Raw genomic sequence first — 24,951 nt, forward strand, 5'->3', positions numbered from 1 at the left:
ATACGGGATTTATTTATTCATCGACGGGCGTCATTCTCTTTCAGCATAAGAAAGCCATTACCCATATTTTAGTTTGAATGACGCATTTGAATGTTTTATATATAAAATAATTACCGATGAACTCTTCAAAAAAGTATGTATAACAGCTACTACGCTCAAGTGATATTTTTTTATATGACGAAATTTAATGATTCAAAAATACCTGTTAAAATTTATTTGAATAAAAATAATTTTGATTTGATACTTTTTCCAAAATAAATTCTTTAAGAAACTTGTTTAAATTTAACGAGAAAAGTATTGGATTAAAAGTAATAGTATTGAAAATGAAATCAATCCATATTATATTAGACCTTTTCAGAAATTAGAAGACATCTTACGTGGGAAACTTATAGAATCATTTTAAATTTTTATATTTAGTATGCGAAGAGAACAATACAAATGAAATATAAACCAGCGTATAACTAATCAACCATAATTAGATCAAGAAATATATAGTTAAGTATTGTATTTGTTCATAAATTGATTTTTGAAAAATTTCAATTTATTATTAAAAGGCACAGAGCAAATACTCTATATCGCTCAATTGACGACAGCGAATATTTATGGCATTAATGTACTTACGTTATAACCAGTAGCTTGAGCGTTTGACAAATATTTACTATATCGTCTGACGCTTTAAGATGTTATCTACTGCATATTTAACATATTTGTTCGATGTACTATATTCAAATTCGGTCTGAGATATATATAACAGCATTACAAATGTATTTACTTTTATATATTTTCTGAATATATATTATACTATATACATGTATGGTATTGAATATCTTATGTGCCTACATATATTAATTTCGTTTTATTAAGAGAATATTATATTTCAATTTAGAATTTTATTATAAAATTCACAATTTTCGTGGAAAATTTGTAAATAATTGTAACTTACAACCGTAAAACAAAAACTAACACGAGGTATCTAAAAGATTCATTATCCGCTTTTGTTTACGTCATTCTAACGTAGTCACGTTGTAGTCTACCATTGCCTAGTCAAGTAGTACTAGTCAATCATGATCAAAAGATAAGAGATATGAAAATCATTATAATTGAACAATTGAATACTGTACATTTATAAACATAAAATTTTCAAGAAATGTTAATTATAAAACACCCAAAAAAAGTTCTTTATATAGTTTCCTAATGTTTTATTCTTTTGTTAGTTTTAGGTGTTGTATGTATATCTTGGCCCATTTTATTGAAAGTTTTAGTGAAATTGTAACGGGAACCAGTAATACTTGTAAGTTAATTTAAAATGAAACACTAATTGATTAAAACTTTAATTTTCATATTAAAATGTATTATATACAAGGTATGTCTGGATTGTGCTAAAATAATTAATAATATAAATATATAATTAAACATTAAGATATAAAAAGTAAATTCAAGCTAATTAAAGTTAAATATAATTGTATTTTTTTAATAGATAAACTTTTCGTAAGCTTTGAAAACAAATCTCTTGAGTCAGCTCCCAGTCATTCCCATTCAGTCAGTTCTCAGGTAAATGTGACTTTATTAACCTACACGGACGGATTTTAATTATTGGAATTTAATTATAATAAAATTTTAATACTTTGCAATAATATTAGTACGTTATTTGGTATAATGTGTCGGTAGTGTGTCATCAATAACACTTAATAGTTCTGTATCAGGAATGACTCAAGTACCTTTCTGGTCTATCAAATATCGAACAAGGGCTTCCGGGTGACGAAATATTGTTTTTAAAAAATAAAAAAAATCGATTCATATGGATATGTTATGTAACTTTTCTATAGCTGGCAGTACGGCTAATGTGATGTGTGACGTAAACGTGAACCATTTTCACGAGTTGATGGCTATGATACGAGTACAATGCCAAGGCGTCTTTTCCGTCACCCGTGTCCCCTGACCTTTTCGATGGGGTTGTAGCGCTGCCTCGCCTTCGAATGACGTCATTAAGTTACTCGCACGCTCGAACGTGATACTGAAGAATAAATATTGGATTATCCTATTTATATTTGCGTCAGAGTTAAATTTAAATTAAGAATTGCTAATTTTATAATTAAAACTGTAAATTAAAAAGTTTATTGATCTAAGTAAGGAAGGTCAAGCGACTAGAGTTCGATAGTCATTTTTAGATTGAGAAAGATATAAATAAAATACGAGATTTTAGTATATTATTTATGTATTCAATTTAAGGTTTTTCAATTCTGTCTTTATGACAGGAAAAGTGAAAAGACTAAATCAAATAATAATAGTATAATTAACAGTAATTGTTGTCATTTATGACGTTAAGACTATATAATGTCAAATTTGTATTTTAAATTTTAGACTGCGAGTCATTAATTCGCAAGATGCTAGTCCTTGAACCAATGAAGCGGTATACGATAGAACAAATCAAGAAGCATCGTTGGATGGCGGCGGAGCCTTACACGGTACCCTCTATAACTGCAGACCCGATGAGGAGTCCTGCGCATGTCGCACATCACACTCAGGAGCCAAATGAACAAGTGCTCCGACTCATGCAAAGCTTGGGAATTGATCCAGTTAAAACCAAAGAAGTAAGTAACACTATCTATATATTCATTCACACACTGAAAATTACGGCTTTATATAAGATTATTAATTAAAAATATGAAACCCATCACTAATTTGTTTTCGGTATTCTTATAAAACATGTGCATTCTTATAATAATTATAATGTGTATTATTAAAACTAGCAAAGAAGCGCGTAAACAAAGTTTAAGTATAACTATCAAACAAAAGAAACTAAAACTAACGTTATACATAAATTATTAGACATGTTAAAGATAAAATATAATTGCTTATTAGTTGATAGAATACTTTGTAATAGTAATAAGAAACATTGTTTTACAAAATATTATTCAAGTGATAGTTTAACAAATAAAAGAAATAGGCGTGTTCCAAATCTAGTATCCGAATAGAACAGTTAGTAGAGGACTCCAGTAAACCTGGGGTATCACGACACAATTTCTTTCACCACCAGAGTCTTCGCTCGAACAGTTACGACCATCACGCGGCCATCTACCTGCTGCTGCTGGAGCGTCTGCGCGCACGCGCGGGCGACTCCCGTAGGCCCACGCGCCGGCCCTCCTCCGTCGCGGACCAGGCGCTGGCTAGAGAGAACGACGCACGACGAGAACACCATACCAGGTACTTCTTTTTTAATTTACATATAACGATATATGTTTATCTCCTTTTATAATTCCGACTTAACTACTGTTTGGTAAAAACGCGTGATTCTTAACCGATGATCGTAGTTTCAAACCCGGGCAAACACCACAGATATTTCATGTGGCAGAATTTCAGTGAAATTAGACACATGCAGGTTTCCTCACGATGTTTTCCTTCACCGTAAAGCACGAGATGAATTATAATCACAAATTAAGCACATGAAAATTCAGTGGTGCTTGCCCGGGTTTGAACCCACGATCATCGACTAAGATTCACGCGTTCTTACCACCGGGCCATCTCGGCTTACCTCGACCTCACTGACATGAAATTATTTATAAGAATTCATTAAAATAAAAATAAAATCATATAAAGAAGCCTCAACACCCAACCCTGGAAAATTGTAATTGTGTATCTACACAGACTGGCTTGCACAAATCCGAATAAAGTGAAATGTTAATACATTGAACGTAAAAACAATTTGACTTGTTTTGTTTCATATTAGATTTTATTTATTTCGAATTCTAAGAATTATAGTGTTAATTAACTTATATTGGAACTATTTTGTATAAATTTTCAGATTGCTGCACGCGGGTGAACAATCCAGAGATTTCAACAGAGCGACAGCCGCTCCAGCTGCACCGGCCGATGCCTCATCAGCGGAAACGCAGCGGCTGCTGTCCCTAGCGGGTGTGAACATGACCGAGCAGAGACTTCTCCAGCGAAGCTCTGACCCTTCGGACACGCACCGAAGTTTTCTAGTCGCAAATCTCGAAGCCACAAGGAATCAGGAAACGGACTCCACAAGGCTGCTCTCCCTAAGAAATGTTGATGTTTCTCAATCAAATCAAAGGCTAGGTGCAAAACTGAGTGATACCACGGTTCCAACGCATAGACTGCTGGCGTCAGCGTACGAGCAACAGCAAAATATACTAAAACAGTCTAGCGAAGATTGCCGACGGCTGTTACAGCAGTCGACCACAGTGGGACCAGAAACACACAAAGCCACCACAGACGGTCGACTTTTGACGTCGTCGAGTTTTGATTCGAAATGCGCTATCGATGGCGGTAGAGGTGCATCGGCAGCGGATCATAGTGTAATAGCTAATTTTCTCCAAAACTCTGCTTCAGCGACGAATTTTAACGTAGAGACCATGAAGTTACCGAGTTCCACTACATTTACAATGTGTTCTGAAGCCGCGAAACTTATGAACACTTTACAGCAATCACCTTTACCACTAAAGGGTACCGTAACTTTAAGCACTAGCCCGATACCCTCTCAGTTCACAGACACGAAACTGAGTAGTGTTTTAGAACAACCAAAGCCACTTGAATCAAGTAGACTAGTTTCTCAAGCGCAACAGCAAGAACTTAACCGGTTACAGAACAGTACACCTCCATTTAAGGATTACATGAATCATCACGTTCCGAGTTATTCCTATCTTCAGACTACAGTCGTTGCGCCTGTAACGGAATCGAATTATTCTGCTACGCTGGCACCAAACGATTTTTTACCAAATACTCTCTATAGACCCGATAGTAAATTTTCGCTGAATAGGTATACAACCGGTCAGACGTTCAATCAGGTGCTTCCCACTGGCACAACTGAAGCGACAAAATTTCAACAACAATATTCGTCGTCTACCGACGAAGGTTGCGAAACCGATATGGAAGATGTTCCAAACATTCAAAGTGGAGTGCCCAACCGGTTGAGTTCCTACGCCAGTTCGAGCTCAAGTAGCGGTGTCGTGACTTTTTTCAACAACAAAAGCCTCAGTCAAAACCTCAGCTGTGATTCATCGCAGAGTAATTTCTCCACTTTCGAGAGTATCGATTATCAATTGTCCGATTGTTCAAACGATTTAGCCAGCAGTCTCCCTAGTTGCACTTCCAATGATGATAAGCTAGCATACGAAAATAGTTCTCTAGTTAATACTAGTCCTATGCATCCATGTGTTTATATATCTTCGTATAATAATAAAACTACTGGCACCGGATTTATCGCGCGACATAATCCTATCAACTACCAGTCCGCCAATAAGAACTGTACTCGGGCAATAACGCGAAGTCCCGTGGATTTTAGGGAAGGTCGGCGCGCTAGTGACGGTCTCGTAGCGCAACAAGTGGCACAGTCTAATGATACACAAAAAAATACCCTAGCTTTTAATAGTCAAAGGTTAAACGAAAACTGCAAAGCGAAAGGTGTTTTAGAGCTTCATCTCGTGCAGAAAGAAGCGCAAAAACTTAAAACGCAATATCAGTCGTCGCTTCCGGCTGAGGAGATGACGCAGAGACAGATACAGCACAACCAGTTTGCGGCAACTTTTACCCCGCATTTCTTGGACACGAAAAATCCTACCGCCAAACGTATAAGCCTTCCTGAAACATTTAATTATTCGAGTACCTCGCCTCCTATGCCGGCTAGTCCGAAAATGGTCGCTGCCCTTCAAGACAGCTCAGATTTGACACACGGGGCTTCTCTATCGCAGGTCGGCAAACCACCACTACAGCAGCAATTGATGCAACACAGGTTGTTTCAACAGAAACGACAGCTGCTTCAGAAACAGATGACTCCGCCCAACCTGTCCGCCCACGAAATGAGCGCTCTCCACAGCCTGCAGGTCGGCCTGAGCCGACGGCAGATGCTCAGGCAGCAGAGCTACAAGATCGCCCAGCAGCAACAGATCCTCCCGCCGCTTCCGTTGACCGAAACCGAGAACAGGGATCTTCTCGCATTCCAGGCGATAGTCGAGGACCCGAATCGAATAAAGGGCAAGGAGGAGGGCCAAGAGGAAGCCAAATTCACGTACCAGGGCTCGATGGACATAAGCGTGCACAAGGAGAGGCTCGGCAACGAGAACTGGTCCAACCTGCCGTCCAGCCTGCAGAGCGCGTGCCAGATCTCGGAGCTGGCGGGGCGGCGCGACGACGGCGACGCGGAGGCGCCGCTGTGGCCGGGCCAGTGGAACTCTGCACTGTTCCAGCCGCAGGCCTGCTTCCAGGTATTCCAACAGATCAACTAGTAGATCTCCACGTAGGAGTAGTCGTAGTGTCGATAGTGTCGATAGTTGCACGCGAGGGAGTCCGTTCTACATTGCGCACATCTCTGACCTTAAAAAACTCTTACACGCGAGTGTTTTACCTGTTTTGCTGCTAAATTAATAAATAAATGTATAAAATTTTATGTAATATGCGCATGTAGAGCGTGCTACACGCACCGATCTGTATTATCCTCTGGAGGGTCGACTTGCCGCAGCTGTATCGAATGGTCTCATCGTCTCACCGTAGTCGTATTCGTTTGTGATGAAGCTGAACATTATACTGTTGTCTGTTATTCACCGAAGGCATGAACTCTAGAATGCATGACAATAACTAGTGCTTTAAAATAAATAGTCTCGTTAAATCACCATTATTATATAAAGTAACTGCCGATAAGTAAGATGGATACATTTTAATTATCATTACATTACAATACGATATTGTTTATAGTTGTAAAATGTTTATACAGTTTTATCAATGTTTACATTTAGAACTTTGATTGTATTCAATAATTCAATATATATAATATATACTCAAAACGTGCAAGATTATCTCTAATCGTCCATTCCCATTAATGAGTACTGACGTACGAAAATTTCTTCTAATATTTTATAAATTCCAATACTTTAAAATTAACTTGCCAAATATTGTATTATAATAAATGTATAAATAATAAATTACATTTTGTAATGTATTGCAAGCATCACTTTGAATGTTCCTACATATTTATTCATAATAATCCCAACAGTACATACCTAATAATTTCGTTTAGTTATAAGTAAATATTTATTATGGCTACCATATATTACGTCAGTCGAAAAATTCGTTTTCTTTGTGAAAGTCTGTTTACAGGTTTTTATTATTATTTGCTAAGTATAACTGTAAATCTATGTAAGATGTGATAGCTTTACTTAGAAGCAAGTTTTATTTAAAATACAAGTAAATGTAAAATTTATAAGTTCCTTGTTTTATTTTGTCACCTTATTATTTGGCTTTTTACTAGATCACGTGACAGCATGCACACTTAGAAAAATTGCAATATTACAAAAAATTGAAATTTAAAAGAAGATAATGAAATTAACTTGAAAATAAAATTGTAACTCAGTATTATACGTCAGTTGTATATGGAGCACCGAATATTGAGAAATTTCGTACTAGTGGTTGTGTTATTGTAAAAATATTCTAAAAGAAAATAGCCCGCACCCATTCCAACCTCCCGCTCGAATTATGAAATTAATCCCATAGGGCGCGATATCTTCAGAACAGGTCACCGAGTACCGGCTTTATTTTGTGGAGACGAATGATTTGTTATGTATATAAAATATATTGCAATTATTGTTATTTCAGTCCAACTGGCAAGGTCACAGCCTACCACCATCAACCAACATGCTGCCTTTAAGCGAGAGTCCCATTCTGGAATTAACCGAGCAAATGGAATCAATATAAATAGTGGGATATTTTCTATTATGCCGCTTGGATTATTTACTTAAAGAATATTTCAAAGATTTTTTTTTATAAAACGTGAAAACAAATCCGCTATTGGATGGTGAATGGTTTTTAATTTTTCGAAAAAAATAAATAAAATGTTTATAATATTTGCACAAACATACATTTTAACATAAATTTAAACGAACCAATTAATGTAATACTTTATTGTTAACACGTTAACAGTTATAAACATTTATCCATTCCAATTTTATTCATACTCGTACATTCCAACGTTATCATGTTAAAACTTTTTTGAAATGCAAAATAGTCCAATGAAATTAGCCATTACATGGGATACCGTATTCCCATATATTTGTTAAATTGATATCTAATAGTGTTAAGCAATGCGACAATATGAAGATAGGTTTAATTGTTACACCTAATTAAAATATATTTTATTTGCGATAGTCACTTGCGTAAATGTAATCGTTTTTTAAATATATGTCCCGTAGAGGGGTTAATTCAACTAGAATATAAATTAACAAATAGCAACGTTTAAAAAGTCAAAAGTTATTACGAATTAAAAATAATCCACAACGAATATTATTAACAGACCATTTTTCTTAAGTCTCAGATGTACAGGTTAGGTAATGTTTAAAAATTACAAATACAAAATGACAGGCTCAAGTGACTATGGCATATAGAGTCCCTGTATATAAAACTACCTCCTAAAAATATTTTTTGTAAAACAAGACTGAATTCAGTGTCAATTCAGATCAGTGAACCCGTTCGCGACCACCTGGGTATTATGAAGTACTATGTGTAACGAATAAAATTGTTCCGTTATATACGATATGTATGTGTTAAATATAAATAGATGTGTGTTATAATTTTCGTAGAAACGTCATGTTATTCCTTATCTAGAATTTTTATAATAAATTAGACATATCAATTTTATATGTATAAGTATTTGAATTTCAGGTTTAAAAACAGTTTTCAGTTATTTTACGACTGACAGGTGACACTTAATAAACTTGATGTTTTTTGGTAATAATATTGTAGTTAATATTTCATGATACATTACTGGAATTTGTGAAAAATAAGTATAATGGAGCACGTTTGTATTCGAGAATAGTATTAACCTAAAAATGAAAATGCTGACTTAGAACGTATTTAATAATCGCTTGCGTACTTGCATTACACATCACTTAATTTATTGTCAGCAAAGTAATAGCTGTTGAATTTTAGATATAACTCATTATAATAACCGTTAAAGGTTTACGAAGCTTTATCGAACCATAACAATAACTTACATACGTAAGAAACGTTACATTTTAGTAGGTATTTAAAACTTATTTAGTAGGACGTAGTATATAGGTGTTTGGAAGCTTTTACACAAATAGAAATATTGCCACTGTATTATAATCCGTCATTATTGATTAATCTTCATGTTGAACTCGTTTATTTATAAGAATATAGTTACGTAGATGATTTTATATTCGTTGATTATATAAGAACGTAGCGTTTTAAAGCATATCACACTCCGCTTTTGAAGCATCTGAAGTACATACCTAACATTTGTAATATTAATACATTCGTCCAACATAGTAATAGTTGAAGTATGGACTAAACTCCATATCTTAATGTGTTACCGTCACTTGAGGCGCCTGTTAGGCTGCTGGTTATTTAGATAAAAGCAGGACATGTGCTTTTAAAATTTCGATTAAGGAAAAATATATTTTCCATGACAGCTGAGTGTGAAATAGGTATTTTTTGTTTAATATCAACAGCAATTAATAATGTTATTGTGATAGCTTTTGATTCGCAAATGAAGATTTGATGCAGACATATGATCGGCTTTTGAATTGCGGAATGCTACTCAAATGATATTACGATTCCAATTTCTTTTTATTAGATTGTGTTATTATTGTTTGCATCAAATCTACAGTTTATAGTGGATTTCGTTTATGCAATTCCGGTTGTGATACTGCCATGGACGACTACAATTATTTGTAACAATGTATCTATCTAGGAAATTCGAAATACAATACTTCACTATAATACCTGTCTTTTATTGTATGATATTTATGATTATTAAGTTATAGAGTTTTTATATACCACATAAATTATATGAATGATACACATGATTCAAGACTTATGGCTTAAGCTTTCAATCAATGGTATTATAACAATTTTTTAAAATGTGGGTATGCCTAAACACTACATGCATAATATCAATCTTTCCCACGTTATAACAATATCATCATACAAATTATTCAGCCATCCGAATTTTATACATTGTTTATAATGCAACGTTTACACGAGTAGGTATCATTAGCTGTGTTTGAATATGAGCACCTATGTATGAATAGGTAATCAGGAAGCTGGTTGGGTCGTCATAAGGAGATAAGTTAACGCATAGTAAGTTTGGTTGTAAATGCAGATGCGGACTAAACAAATGCCTAAAAAATATTTATGTATTGAGTACAATATGTCGGAATGGTTTGTTACCTGTATTTGAAATACATTACGTATTAATTGATTAATTCGTTATGAACTAAATTAACATTAATAAACATAGATGAATAATATGCAATGAAATTCATTCCTTTTGACTTATCTTTAATTTTTTTAGATAATTACTTTAAGTAATAAAAAGCTGGCAGCATTATTCTTTAGCTCAGTGATACGGAGGTCAGTCGCACACATTGCTTAATAATTTCGTTACATAATCCGTCGTATTTAATCGTATACATAACCTAATTTTCTATTGGAGGTAAGTATGTTTAGTAATTTTGTAAATACCTTATATGTACAATTTATGAATTTTAATATTTCGCGATTATATTATATACTTACCTAATATTGCCTAAAATTAAATAATATAATTATTTATTTCTTATCATTATCAGTTTTTGCGTTGACAGGTGTTTTTTGTATTGTCATTACCTTCTACGAACTGCATTATTATTGTTTTAATATTCGTTTTCAGTGTTCATAACGATGATGAATGATGATGAAAATAACGGAAATTATTAAAGATGTTCAACATATTTCTTATTCATTTGAAGTAACGCCGGACATAACGGAAGAGGAATTAAATAACTTGCACTTAAAACCATTGTTCTTTTCTATAACATGGCACGCTGAGACGCACCAGTGTGTAAATTTAGAAATTGCTCCATTAAAACTAGCCAACTATCTAAGAAATAAAAGCAACAATATATTATTGCATATCACTTGTACTAATATGAGAAGAGATTATGTAAACATGTTATTGACGGCTCTTCAAGATAAAGGCATATGTAATCTGTTTATTATTTTAGGAGGTGGGTTAGCAATGTTATAATTACGTAATATATCTAATAACATTTATCTAGACTATATTATTATAGTTTAAAAAATTAATAAATGCACATATAATACTAATATTCGCCCGCGGCTTCCCTCAAAGGTTTGAGGAGAGTATTAGGTAAAAAAGTAGCCTATCCGTCCTAGGGGTTGGAGTCATACTAAATTTTGTCAAAATCGGTACAGTGAGTTTATCCATTAAAGCGTCAGACACAGACAGACAGAGTTACTTACGCATTTATAATATTAGTAGGTAAAGAATGTAATTCGAAGTGAACTTTCGACTGATTCATTTAGGAAAAAAAAATCAAAAAGGCCTAAAATAGCCTTATATAATAAGTAAATGTATTAAAAGAAATTACTATGACCTGCGCTTGATTATTTCCCTAACTCTTTTATGTAAAAAACAAGACTAGGAACTAGGAGCATATACCTGATATGCTCCTAGTTCCTGTTCCTACATCCTTTACAATATAATATAGGCCTACCTAATTTATGGCCTGTTTTTATATGGCAAAGTCTATGGGCAGCGGTAACTCTTCCAGGTAAACTAGGTTTATTTGTCTGTATGTCTTTCAAGTATAAATAAAATAAGCTACATAAACATAATAAGATGAATAAAAATAATTGAAAAAAATTAATCATTTCAGAAAAATTTGATCCAAGCAAGTCAGATTTTAAAAGTAGTCAAGAGCTGATTTTTTATATAAGAGAGCGTACTGGAAACTATTTTTGTATTGGAGTTGCTGGATTTCCAAATTGCGATGACAAGATATCGCATCTAAAAGCAAAAGTTGACAGTGGAGCTGATTTTATTTTAACACAGGCAATTTTCGAGCATAAAAATTATGAACGTTTTGTTATTAAGTGTAGAGAAGTAGGTATTGATGTACCGATTATACCTGGATTATTTCCTTTTGAAACTAAAGGAGAATTAGAAGGTTTTTCGGAGTTATGTAAAGTACGCGTGACCAACTATTTAATGGAGGTGCTTGAAAATATTTCTGGAATTGAAGTTGTTGCAAGATTGATTAACGATTTGGTAGAACAACTTCACGTTAAGCATTTTCATATATTTACTTTAAATAAATTGCCAAGAACAGCGAAGCTGATTGATAAAATTAATTCGACCATTAAATAAAATGTATACATTTTATAATTCTTAAATCTGTGTCATTGCGAATAATTTTATTCTAAAAAAATCTTCGTTTATTCATTTAATTTTTAAAGACCATATAATTGTACATCCTTTAATCATAAAATTAATATCTCTGTCGAATTTTGATATACATATATATATATATATATATATATATATATATATATATATATATATATTTTTTTTAATTGAATTATTTTATTAACAATCCATAGAATACGATAGACGAAGTGCCTAAAACACAATCAACTATCAAGTGAAATCAATATAAACTGCCCGCTTGTGTTAGTAGTGAAGCGGGGAATAAAACGTAGTGTATAACTCTTTGACGGGTAGAAAAGGGAGGTGCCATAGGTAAATTTTACAAATACTGCCTATAGGCTACAAGGCAGTTCAATATATTATAGCGTTACGAATGTTCTAAAGATGATGTGGTGAATGAAATAAAATAAAATTTACATACTCTTTTTATTCTCTTCGAATCGTCCTTTTTAATTTAGATCTAAGATGCAATATTATCCAAATTACTCTATAACAGCATTATAGTATTCACAGAAATTGTTGTCCACTGAAGCTATGTAAAAAATTATTAAATTATTTATCTTTATATTTATCGGGTAATTTAATAAAAAAAATCGCGGAATAAATATATGGTTTGTATTAAAAATCAAACTTTCAGTAGGTGAAAAACATTATGTATTTAAATATATTTTTTTAAACAATATTTAATCTCATTTTCTATTTATTCATTTTCTACAGCAATTGAAAGATTTCTAATTGAATTGAATTGTTACGTTGCATAAAATAACTGTATTAATATGTTTGGTATATTTAATACCAATATGCAACGTCGTATATCAATTACGATAATTAAAAACATGCCTTGGCAATACTGAACAAAAATTAAATTAAAGTCAATTTGTCATATGTCATGTCAAGTAGGTATCTTGCTCTATGAATGTCATAGTGAGGTTATATATTACTCTAAAATAATTATTAATTTTATTATCTGAATAAAACCTTACGTAAGATTTGTATTTCCAAGAAAAGTAAGTGCAATCCGCTTCTATACAGTTCTTATTACTTTGTATATAAGAGTTTTATACATTTTTTTATCATTAGATCTTCATAACATAAAGTATTAAGATCTGGTATATTTTTTGTTGTTAATGTACACCAAAAATTGTCCAACAGTGTAGGATTAACATGATACAGTTCTGAATTTCCGTTTTAGGTGAATAATAGTTACAAAGATGTCTTTTCCTGATAAACAACAACGAAAAATATGTTGGGATTCTAGAGACAGATACTGGGAATGTTTAGACGATCAAAATATAAAAGACAGTTCTCAAAAGCCTAAGGCATGCGCTGAGTTTAGGAGAATATTTGAAAAATCGTGCCCCCCAAAATGGGTGACGCACTTTGATAGAAAAAGAGATTATGATTTATTTAAACAAAAAATGCAAAAAGAAGGTTTTGAACCGATAAAAGACACTAATTAAATATATACTAATCATTCTGATTAGATGATTGTAAATATAGTTCTTTATTTAGTAAATTATTTTTATTTAAATTGACTTTTATTTATTTATCCATTATTTATTAACAACCAATTAAAATATTCATACAACCCACACATACAAGGTACTTAATATAATATTACATGACTAGCATTATTAAGTTTATGCTTATATAATGTATTTTGTTAACAGACATCAAGTTGAACTTATAATGGAATTATTGGATGCAATTTTATTCAAATCAGATTTAAAAACAGCGGATATAAGAGCAGAGAACATTCAGGTAATCATTTAATTTTTATTGAAGACATTGATGTTCCTTATATTATTTTTTATCCTTCTTAAAATATATGAGTAAAATATATAAACTATTGTCACTTAATCTTGCAGGAAGTGCTGCTTGCTGTAAAACACAGTGTTAATAGTGAACATACAAGTGAATACTATGATAAAATTTTAGAAAAATTATGGCTTCATTTACTAACAGAACTCCAAGAATTCGAAGATCAGTTGCTTTGTTCAACTTGTTTCTATACAGTACTGTGTAAAACAAATAGAAATGAAGTTTACTTAAACAAAGTATTAGAGATTATTAATCATGAATTGAATTTAAAAGAAAATGATTTGAATGGGTCTAAGACATCTTTGGCAGTATCTTTGTGTTATGGTGTGTTTCAGTCTTCATATCTACTTCGACAACCTATAAATTTTAATGTGACAATGGAGAGAACATTAGAAGCGATATTTCAGTTTTTAACACTTAAAGCATATGAGTACACACAATATACATTTATTGTTTTCAAAATTATGACCTCTTTCAAGAAAATAGTTGGTACAGAACTACAAAATATTTTATTTAACACTAATAACCAAATAAAATTGTTAAACCTGATTAATCATAATTGGGAAAATCCCATTACTGGCATAAGAAATTTAAATAGAATTGTGTTTCAAACTTTATTATTAGTATTAAATCAAAATATTTATGAAACAATTTTAAATGAGATAAATAGTTTTTATTGGAACAAAGCAAAATATATGATGCTAGCTGAAATTATTGAACAATATAAAGGGAAAATTGAAAGTTTTATTTCTGATAACCAATGGATTGATGGTCTTGTATACAGTTTGTCCAAACCAGGATTAGTGTCAGCAGGAGCTGATATGTATAATGCTGTGTTAAAAAAAACAAACTCAGATGAAACTTGGACTGCACTGTTTCGGGTTAGAGTTATAGATATACTAAGTGGAACCAGGTTTAAGACAATTGAAAATTTCAGTAACTATTGGTGTCTAAATACTCTTAAAAAATTTCCTTCACTAATGCAGTTACTTGTCAATGAATTAAATAATATTAATAACTCAGAATATACATTATACAGCACTATGTGCATAATTAAACAAGGAACTAAACTTGGAATATCAGGAAAAAAAATATCAAATTGTGACTATGAATTAAAAAAGGAAGACCAACTGGTTACATTAGCTTTAGAACACTGTCATACCTCAGTTAGAATAGTGGCATTTGAAATAATAAGTATTTCACAGAGGAATTGTTTACCATCAAATGTTGAATATAAACAAATCCTTAAATATCTGTCTGACAATGTTAACTCTGATTGTACAGTATTGAGAATAAGTATGATTAATCATTTAAGTATTTTTTTAAACAAATTACACATATTATATTTAAACACTGTTATAACGAATTATAATCAAGATATACAACACTTGATAACATTTTGTCAAAGTTTACAAAACTTTGTTATTGAATCCATAGGCTCCAATGGTAATTATCAAAGAAAACTAACATCAGTTAAAATTGCTCAAACTGTTTTGAAAAGTTTTCACCAATTGACACCAAAGAAAAGAAACAAAGACACAAGGGTAACTAATAAGTCTTTGGTTGGATTTCTAAAGGAATGTGGACATTGGAAATTACATGACCATGGATTTATAATGAAACTTCTAGATTTATTGAAAGATCCAGCAAATGATGTGCATGAAGGAGTTCTTCAATTATTATCAGAATTTTATATAACAGAGCTGAGTGAACCATTCATAATGAACTTTTTGATACAAGAGGGTTTAAAATGTATTGCAAGTAAATTTTTTTATGAGATAAGTTGTGGGCAAATTATGTTTAAGCTTGTTATAAATATTTTATTAAAAAATAATAGCATTGAGAGCAGATTTAACAATCTAGAAGATATTTTTCATTTTTCCTTTAATGAAATATCTTTGGAATATTCCTCTAAAAGAGATATTGTAAAATCAATTGAAGATGGGAAACAACTGCACTCATTTTTAAATATCTTGTGTATAATTTTCGAAGTATCGATCAAAAATTCTTTTGAATTAACCATTTCCAAGGATGCCATATTCTCATTGCTCGATATAATAGATTATATTTCCAATCAATTTGTATGGGAGGAGGATTTGTCAACTTGCTCAGACTTTTCAAAGATGAGTGATATGGTGCAGACTCTAATAAAAAAATCTGGTCTTGAAACTGATGACGATAATGACCATACAAGAATATCAGACTTACATCAAATTGTCTTGAATTGTTTATGGTTAAATGTTAAGGTATAATTGCTTCTATCTTTTATAATAAAAAGTTTTCAAACAATAAACAAAGCCATGTATATGAAATTATTCAGCAAGCATACATAAACACAATTATAAAAAGTAATTTATACGATAAAATTGTCTTAAAGATTTTTTGTTTATAGTTTGTACATTAATGTAGGATAGTAACAATAGTTCTGATGTTATTCTTTTTGTTATATAGGCATCTTGTGAGTTAGCTTCTCTTCTGATACAGTATTATAAACTTGATCAGAGTATTTGTGAGAAATGTTTAAACATAATTACTCATGCTCTTGAAACATCACGACACAAGGGTGCAATTGAAGCAGCAGGAACAGCACTTGGTAACAAATTAACAATAATATTATTTAAATATAAAGCTATGTATTAATAAAAAGATATTTAATAATTTCCAGGTTTTGGAATTCAGTGTTTATCGTCTTTAGCAGACGAGCAAGTTGTTTCAAAATTGCCATTTTTTTTACTTAAAAACAAATTAGAGGACCTTTTATTTGAAACAACTAAGATGTCCTCTGTTACAAGACGAGGCGCCGGTTTATCTATTATGGTTCATCGAATAGTTAGTAGTGATCTTAAGAAGGGAAAGGTACGTATTTTTATAAAAAAATAAATTTTAGTTCTAAAACTCATTTTTACATTGTATTGTTATTTCTAGCCTCTATTTCATTATTTTATGAGAACACTCCTGGACATGTGCACGAGTATAGACAACACTTCTTATAGTGAAGATACTTTTGAGATTGACAATGAAAGAGATTTACCAAAAGCTATTTATATACATTTTTTGACAAGAATTGTAACTGACAGCAGTTTGGCCTCTGATACAATGTATTATAGTGCTGAATTAGCAGCACTGGCATTTAATAATCTCATAAATAATCATTGGCAAATAAGGTATGATTTACAGTTACATTTTAAAGAATTTTATAAGTTTTTTTATTGTTATGGATTTTAAATGAACATACTATTTCAGGAATGCAGCGCTTCAACTCTATGGAGCTTTAATTCCGAAACTTATTGGCCAGAAAAAAGCATCTGGAACTGATGAAAAAACTATTGCTACCGTAGCATTTGATGAATTTAGAAGTCATTTCCCTAAATTATGGGAGTATATCATAAAGCAAATTAAACAAAATGATTATAAAGATATCATTCAGGCACATTCTAATTTAGTACCAATACTTAATGTTTTAGCAAGTTTGGCCAAAAGATATAATTTCTCATATGATTTAAAAGAACAAGACAGTTCTGATCTAAGTCTATTACCGAATATCTTGTCTTTGTTAGGAAGTCCAATCTACACAGTAAGACGATTGACTTCACTGTGTATAACAAATATATATTCATTTGATAAATTATTTAATATTCTTGAAAATAACGAAAAATTAACAGAAAATTATCTGCATGGAATTCTCATGTTAATTTCAAATTGCTATAAATATTATTCTAAAATTGAGTTACTAAAATTAGACAGATTAAGTATAAAATATCAAGGTATTTTGAAGCAAAGTTCTCAATCATACTTATGTAGATGGAGTCTAGATAAGTTTTGTAAAGAATCTGAAAATATTACAATTGAATCTATAAAAAATATACTGTGTGAAGTAGACACTAAGAGATATGAGCCGGGAGTATCCCTCTGGGCTAACTCTAAGATTCAGAAATATATTGAAAATATGCCCTGGAGCATAGTTCCTGATACACTAAGGTTACTTTTAAAGACACAAGAGTTTGAGTTATACTGTGCTACATTTATTAAAAGAATAGAAGGTGATATGAAACCATTTGAAGATTTCTTATTAGAATCTGCAAAAGTACTCCTGTCGTCTGAAATGAGATTTAAAAGTTCATCATTATGGAAATTACTTTATAATATTTCTCTTACAATAAACATGAATGTGGAAATATATAACATTAGTGGAATACATGAACATATAAAACTTACTTCATACAAACTAAGATATTTGATTCCAGTCACTACTAGACTTCTGGTTAAACAAAGAAATCATGAAGGTTTATTATTATTGTCAAAAAGCATTTATATATTATGTAATCCTGAAAATAATGATGTAGACATGAGACATATAGCGACATTAGCTAATAATGAATTTGGAAATGAGTTAGGCAGTTATTCTGATGATGTAAAAATTAATGCTATCAAATCAGCAATTATTCTATTGCAAGATGAAGACGAGGATGTCAGAAGTTTGTGTGTACATTTTTACATGAATTTTAAAAAGGAACCTAAACATCCCTTCATTTGCTTAAACAACATTTTAAAAAAAGAATTTTTATATGAAGTTTTGAATGAACCAAAGAATATTCAAGTAATTTGCAATGATTTGTTAAGTTTTGTTGACTCTACAGGTGCAAGTAAACATAATGAATATAATCCATTTTCTAATGATTCAAAAAATATTTATCTTGAGAAAGATTTATTTAAGCTAACGTTACAGAAACTAAGTAAATTGTGATCTTAAATTAAAATATTTCATTATTCTTTTTTGTTATTATTTTATATTTATCATTAATATTTGTTATCTAACATTTACAGTATTTTTGTGTCATTCATCAAAGAAATATTTTTGATTCGGTGTTGTGTCATCAATCTGTATAGACACAATGTGACGCCCTGGTACCATGACTAGACCCAAAACCCGAGGCTCCTCAGTTTCACCATCTACACCTTTGAGATATTCTGAACAAGCTCCTAAAAATTTAATATATTTTTTATTACTATTCTTTATTTATTAAAAAAAATAATTAAAGTATATTGGTATAATAAAATATTTATTAAGTAAATTTTATATAAAATGATTACCTAAAATAATATTGGCATCTCTGTCAGTACAGAGAAATACGCCTATAAGGATTCTTCCATCGGTCATCTCTATCCTAAAATTCATATTAAGCCATTTTCGTAATTTGGTTTTGCCGTCTAACTCAATAATAGCCTGAAAATAATATATTAAATTCATTATTTTGGAAACAGAAAAGTTAAAATATACTGAAATCAATAATTTATTTGTAGTTTTGCATACTATAGCATAAATAGTTAGTCATTAATTTAAATATAAGAGTTATATATAAAAATGCATATACTGAAATAAGTGTGTGCATGTGTATTGTAGTTAAATTTTTAAAAGCAAAGTAATATATGTGGTTATATGTATACTTATGTCTATATTAACTGCCTCGTTGGTCTAGTAGCTTGATGTAAGGCCGCAGACCCGGAGGTCCTGGGTTCAATTCCCAGGTTGGGCAAATAAAAAGTTATTGGGTTTTTCTATCAGAAAATTTTCAGTAGCAGCCTGGATTTTGGAAGTTGGAATTGTGTACACTCCCGTGCCTCAGAAAGCACGTAAAGCCTGTGCCTGAACTCTTTCCGGTCCTGTTGGATTGTCGTCCCATTGGATTATGAGAGTTAAGGAATAGAGAGTGCACCTGTGTTTGCGCACACACTTGTGCCCTATAATATCCCCTGCATAGTTGGCTAATCTCTCTTGAGATTGACCGCTGTAGCCGAAATTGGCCTGGAGGACATAATTATTATGTCTATATTAAAATAAGGTGAGGTATAGTTATAAAATTAAGTACATGATGTAAGTAAAATAGGTTTATATATTTTCCATAAATAATATTACTATATAACGAATCATAATCACATTATAATTAAATATTATAAAACCAACCTTTGAGTCCTCGACAGGCTTTACAGTTGAGTCACTCATTTTATTTCCTTTATTATATTAGGTATTAATGTAACATAATAAAAACAAAAACACTGGTTTTGTACCTATAGTTTATAAGCTTTATATACTAAAAATAATAGATATTTCAATTTTATTTTGTTATCTAGTGTGGTCTCGATAGCTCAATACGATTAATTTGCGAATAATTTAATTCACTTCTGCTTCATAATTTTTGCTGTATTTTCAGGCTCAAGTTGAAAAATGTAAATAATCTAATTTTAGAGGTTGAGATTGAGTTTGACAGTTATATGACTTTGACAACTGATGGATAAATGTATTAAAAAGAACCTGTTTTTGTCTATTCAACGCTAATGGTTCAGAACCATAATTGGATATACATATTGGATATTTTTAGGATTTGTTAATTTTCTTGCCAATTTACATTTACAAGTTACATGCTCCGGGCAGGCTATACAACCTCATCTATAAGGGAAAAAGAAAAAAAAAATGTTTAATCTTAATTATCATGATGATTTGCATAGCTCTATTGTAAATAAAAAAAAAAATTAAATGTTTATAAGTTGGGTGAATGTATATAATAATAGTAAACCTCATTTAGTCTTTATTCTTTTATAATGTCATTTGTCACTTATTGACTTATTATGTGGAATAAAACCTTCAAGTCAAGGTTTAGTCTTATTACAATGTTTATAAGTTAAAGGGCAATGTTAAATTTTTTTGGAGTAATCAACCAAAAAATATAAATAATTTAGACTAAAAAATAGGGTTACTTACAAAGAAATGGCAAAATCCAAACTATCACAAAATTCTATATATGGTTACATAATTTGCAGTGAAAATCAATAATTATATATTTATTTCATATTTATTTTATATTTACTTTTTAAATATTATATATTAACCTTGATTACAGATATTTTAACTGACATGAATCTTATTAGCAAAAAATTATGCCTGAAAAAAAGCAAAAAAAACTGTTGAAAATTGACAGTCTTGTGTCTTGACAACTTGAAACTCGACACACTGACAGTACCTACTGGCTTGGCAGTTAAATCAATTAATATTTAACAAGTTTATTTTATAATAATAGCTTAATATTTATTTTTAAAGATTATTTTATCACGTCAGAAAAACAAAATCATAAAAATGAAAAGAAATCTAGACATAAAAAGTGAAGATAACTTTATGAAACGATTTAAGTATTACAAATCAAATAAACCAGAACCATCTCTTGATAAAGTTGTTAGAATACAATATAATGTCCCAATCGAGGTAAAGCTTATTAGTTTTGTGTAATACTTTTAAAATACGTATTGATAATTAATATTCTTTGTTGATATTGATAGGTCAACAATATTTCTAATATTATTGAAGATGATTCAAGAACCAAATTACTAGGTTTAAGAAATTTTACAGACTGGAAGACATATACGTTTAACAAACATTCAGGTTTATTTTTGATAGCAAATCCATTTACAAGCTTAGGTCAAAGACTTTGGATCAGAAAATGTTTAGAAGATTATCCCAGGAAGCCTAATAAAACTAATATTGATATTGAAAAACATATAGAAGATTGGTGGCGAGAAATACACAAGAATGATGAATTAGATAGAAAGTTGCAGAAAAAATTGAGATGGACAACATTAGGGTATCATCACAATTGGGACACTAAAGTAAAATGTTAATATGTTTATTGGTAACTTGTAGTTAGACATCTGTTATTTTATGTAATATTTTAATGTGTAAATTTAAATGTTTTAAACACCAATAAGCCTTAATTGATTTAAGGAGGTAGCTTTTGGAGTATGATGTAAAATATTTCAAAAATTGTGTAAAATATGAAGAAATATAAAGATATATATAATGATAAAATATGAATACAAAAACAATATTCTGCAGTTATGTAATTTTGTAATAGCTTTTAATGTTAAATTTTCTAATAAGAATTCGAACTGTAATGAACTGTTTGGTTTTTTTGTTTATCAATGTTAATGAATATTGTATCTGATTGCAGGTGTACTGTGAAAAAAATAGAAATGTGTTTCCGTTGGAATTAGCAGAGTTATGTGATGTTGTATCTCAATACCTAGGCTACATACATTTTAAAGCACAAGCAGCTATTGTTAATTATTACCACATGGGATCCACACTATCGGCACACACAGACCACTCAGAGGTGAATTTAGAAGCACCACTATTATCATTCAGGTAAATATTTTTAATATTAAAGTCCTCCAGATCGATTTCGGCCACGGTGGCCAATCTCAAGAGAGATTAGTGAACTATGCAGGAGATATTATAGTGCACAAATATGTGCGTAAGCACAGGTGCACTTTCTATTCCCTAACTCTCCTAATCCGATGGAATGGAAATCCGACACGATCAGAAAGAGTTCAGGCGCAGGACCAATGGCTTTATGTGCTTTCCGAGGCACGGGAGTGAACATACTTCCAACATTCAGACTTCAGGCTGCAACTGAGATTTTTCTGACAGAAAAACCCCATTTACTTTTTATTGGCCCGACCTGGGGAATTAAACCCAGGACCTCCGGGTCTGCGGCCTTACATCCAGCCACTAGACCAATGAGGCAGTCATATTTTTAAATATTACATCTTTAATTATAAATCATCTTGATTTACTATTTTTAAACATAGCAACTTTCTGTTTTTACAAATTTAAAGCAAAATTAATTTTTGACACCAAATAAAAAGCCTTATATATAAAGTTGTGTAGTTTATGATTTTGTTATTTTTACAGTTTTGGTCAGTCTGCAATATTTTTGATAGGTGGCCAGGAGAAATCATATGAACCATCTGCTATTCTTCTTAATAGTGGTGATATACTTGTTATGTCAAAGGAAGCCAGGCTTTGTTATCATGCAGTGCCTAAAATATTACAAGCTTCAAATCAACCATGGAATAACTATGAAGAATTAATTCAAATTGCTGACAATGATGTTAAAACTAAATATATTAATGACGAAACCTTCATTAATGAAATAAATAGAAATGCTGATAATAAAGAATGGTCTCAGTTCAGTAGTTATGTTGAAAAATCTAGAATAAATGTAAATGTAAGACAAGTTTTAATGGAAAATCAAGATCGTTTAGATAATTGATATGATATGATATATTAATATACAAATTTATTTATACTTTCATAATTTATTTTATTTAAATGTAATAAAAAATATTAGTTACTTCTCAAGAACCACGTGGCATTGGCTGTTCGGTAACAACTGAAAAGAAAGTTGGAAATGTCTTCATTGGATCATGTTTAACATTTAACAAAAGAAACAAATGAACCCTTAGTTTCAATATATTATATGTACTTCTAGTCCCTATCTAGTTGAGCATTATATATTCTGTCTAATATCATATATAATAGAGAAGACTTCAACATTTTGATACAAAATTATGTAGGTACCTATTGTCTTTGAGTAGTTGAATTACCTTGAAGGTTAGTTTTAGGAATAAATTGGTGGTTACTTTGATGTTGGTCACAAAGACTCCAAAAGCATTTTACATAGTTCTCGACGTAGCACTCGTGTTCTTCATTCTTATCAAAATTAGCGAGTCGATGCGTTATCGGCTTAAAACAATCACCACATCGACTTTTTCTTAGTTTAAAATACATTTGTATGGTTGCTTTAATTTTGAATAAATTAATACGTTAAAATTTGAACATTGTCACTCGGTTAATTTAGTTGAATTATAGCGTTTTTATGTGAAGGTAAACTTCACAAATTATAAGAGGTTATTAAATACAGCCAGTTAAAAGCTGGAAAACACAAATTTTAATATTAAAACCTTTTTAATCGTATAATTAAGTTTGCAATACATATTATGCAATGTTCGCGTTACGCTTATTTTTACATGTCACTTAACAGCATATAACTATGTTTACCTATACAAAAGCGTATATATTAAGCATGCTACTAAATAGCACGTCAGCATATTAGAACAATAAAACGACATTTTCAATTTTAGATTTTATTGCATTTTTTGATAGAATTTACGATAACTATTATAAGTAAGTGTCGGGAATTCATTCTTACTTGAACTAGCATGTGTGCAAATAATACTTGACTTTACTCTTAGTGTATACCCCTTCACTCGTGTCACAAACCTTGTATTAGATAGTATGAAAAAATAGACCACATTGCGACAAAGTTACGTGCATTTTAATAAAACATACTCGTAGGCATTTCTCTTACTTACTTATATTACTTTTGTGCTACTATAAAGCATATACAGTCCATTCTAATAGTTTTTTGAAATTGAAGCGAATTTAATATATTCTACAAAACTAGATTTGATATTGAACATCCGCCGAGAAACGTGAACGCTTCAATATTCGTACAAGTTCTTTGTATCGTCGTAGGTATTCATTCGTTGCGATCGACAGTTAGCTGCTTCATGCGATATCGAATCCAGCCCTTTCAATACGAAAGCGAATAGACGACAAAGCGGCACGATTTCCCCATTTGCTCAATAGAAATGCCATTTAGCGTTTCAGTTCAAAAAAGATGATTATCCTTAAGTCTGAGCATTTCATATCGTTTTCCTACGTCGATATTCAGTTCATGTGCAGAGTTCACTTCTGGATTCGAGGCTTAGACTTTTGAAGACGTACTTTTTAACATTTTACAAAAGAAAAGTTTGAAAGTGCCTTTCTCCTACAGCCTCAATTAGGTACCGGCTAAAATATTTTAGAGCATAATTATTTTTGAGATTCATTCTCAAGTTGCAGTATATTTAGATAAATCAGGACTAAAATATATAAGTATAACAGAATTTACCAAATATTACTTCCAAGCCGGTACTAATTTTATTTTGACTATGAATAAGTGCAATGCTTCTATATTGAATAAATAAATTTGAATTTACATTTATTTGTAATATTA

General features: G+C 31.0%; 6 protein-coding genes and 1 long non-coding RNA gene across 8 annotated transcripts in view; 5 read left to right on the forward strand and 2 right to left on the reverse strand.

Moving 5' to 3' along the window:
• The window catches only part of LOC126769661 (serine/threonine-protein kinase SIK2), a 41,900-nt gene extending 34,681 nt beyond the window's left edge, over nucleotides 1-7,219 (forward strand). The window contains exons 7-9 of the mRNA XM_050488546.1: nucleotides 2,362-2,591; nucleotides 3,038-3,204; nucleotides 3,803-7,219. Coding sequence (XP_050344503.1) covers nucleotides 2,362-2,591; nucleotides 3,038-3,204; nucleotides 3,803-6,245 — 2,840 coding nt within the window. The 3' untranslated portion in view covers nucleotides 6,246-7,219. The remainder of the gene's footprint in view (nucleotides 1-2,361; nucleotides 2,592-3,037; nucleotides 3,205-3,802) is intronic.
• A 3,159-nt stretch (nucleotides 7,220-10,378) lies between these two features.
• Nucleotides 10,379-12,330, forward strand: LOC126769703 (5,10-methylenetetrahydrofolate reductase). The gene is made up of 3 exons (XM_050488619.1): nucleotides 10,379-10,465; nucleotides 10,682-11,018; nucleotides 11,691-12,330. The coding sequence occupies exons 2-3, from the start codon at nucleotides 10,700-10,702 to the stop codon at nucleotides 12,179-12,181; spliced, it is 810 nt and encodes a 269-aa protein (XP_050344576.1). The 5' UTR covers nucleotides 10,379-10,465; nucleotides 10,682-10,699; the 3' UTR covers nucleotides 12,182-12,330.
• A 780-nt stretch (nucleotides 12,331-13,110) lies between these two features.
• On the forward strand, nucleotides 13,111-13,772 carry LOC126769713 (cytochrome c oxidase assembly factor 6 homolog). 2 transcript variants are annotated; one of them, XM_050488632.1, is made up of 2 exons: nucleotides 13,111-13,248; nucleotides 13,434-13,772. In XM_050488632.1, the coding sequence occupies exon 2, from the start codon at nucleotides 13,453-13,455 to the stop codon at nucleotides 13,699-13,701; it is 249 nt and encodes an 82-aa protein (XP_050344589.1). In that variant the 5' UTR covers nucleotides 13,111-13,248; nucleotides 13,434-13,452; the 3' UTR covers nucleotides 13,702-13,772. The 2 variants fall into 2 exon arrangements, with proteins under 2 accessions (XP_050344589.1, XP_050344590.1); XM_050488633.1 differs by having other exon boundaries at nucleotides 13,245-13,350.
• A 63-nt stretch (nucleotides 13,773-13,835) lies between these two features.
• Nucleotides 13,836-18,871, forward strand: LOC126769658 (uncharacterized). Its single transcript, XM_050488544.1, has 6 exons — nucleotides 13,836-14,002; nucleotides 14,110-16,308; nucleotides 16,514-16,655; nucleotides 16,728-16,918; nucleotides 16,988-17,226; nucleotides 17,306-18,871. The coding sequence occupies exons 1-6, from the start codon at nucleotides 13,895-13,897 to the stop codon at nucleotides 18,804-18,806; spliced, it is 4,380 nt and encodes a 1,459-aa protein (XP_050344501.1). The 5' UTR covers nucleotides 13,836-13,894; the 3' UTR covers nucleotides 18,807-18,871.
• LOC126769711 (N-alpha-acetyltransferase 38, NatC auxiliary subunit) lies at nucleotides 18,763-20,976 on the reverse strand. The gene is made up of 4 exons (XM_050488630.1): nucleotides 20,820-20,976; nucleotides 20,025-20,507; nucleotides 19,154-19,286; nucleotides 18,763-19,042 (listed from the first exon to the last, which is right to left on the reverse strand). The coding sequence occupies exons 2-4, from the start codon at nucleotides 20,061-20,063 to the stop codon at nucleotides 18,897-18,899; spliced, it is 318 nt and encodes a 105-aa protein (XP_050344587.1). The 5' UTR covers nucleotides 20,064-20,507; nucleotides 20,820-20,976; the 3' UTR covers nucleotides 18,763-18,896.
• On the forward strand, nucleotides 20,688-23,209 carry LOC126769691 (nucleic acid dioxygenase ALKBH1). The gene is made up of 5 exons (XM_050488607.1): nucleotides 20,688-20,877; nucleotides 20,959-21,317; nucleotides 21,392-21,718; nucleotides 22,060-22,253; nucleotides 22,803-23,209. The coding sequence occupies exons 2-5, from the start codon at nucleotides 21,192-21,194 to the stop codon at nucleotides 23,161-23,163; spliced, it is 1,008 nt and encodes a 335-aa protein (XP_050344564.1). The 5' UTR covers nucleotides 20,688-20,877; nucleotides 20,959-21,191; the 3' UTR covers nucleotides 23,164-23,209.
• On the reverse strand, nucleotides 22,783-23,802 carry LOC126769717 (uncharacterized). The gene is made up of 3 exons (XR_007669414.1): nucleotides 23,498-23,802; nucleotides 23,246-23,283; nucleotides 22,783-22,930 (listed from the first exon to the last, which is right to left on the reverse strand). It is a non-coding gene; the product is annotated as an uncharacterized LOC126769717 (long non-coding RNA).
• Nucleotides 23,803-24,951: the final 1,149 nt, after the last annotated feature.

Source organism: Nymphalis io, chromosome 7, assembly GCF_905147045.1.
Source record: "Nymphalis io chromosome 7, ilAglIoxx1.1, whole genome shotgun sequence".
In the NCBI taxonomy this organism is placed as follows: Eukaryota; Metazoa; Arthropoda; class Insecta; order Lepidoptera; family Nymphalidae; genus Nymphalis; species Nymphalis io.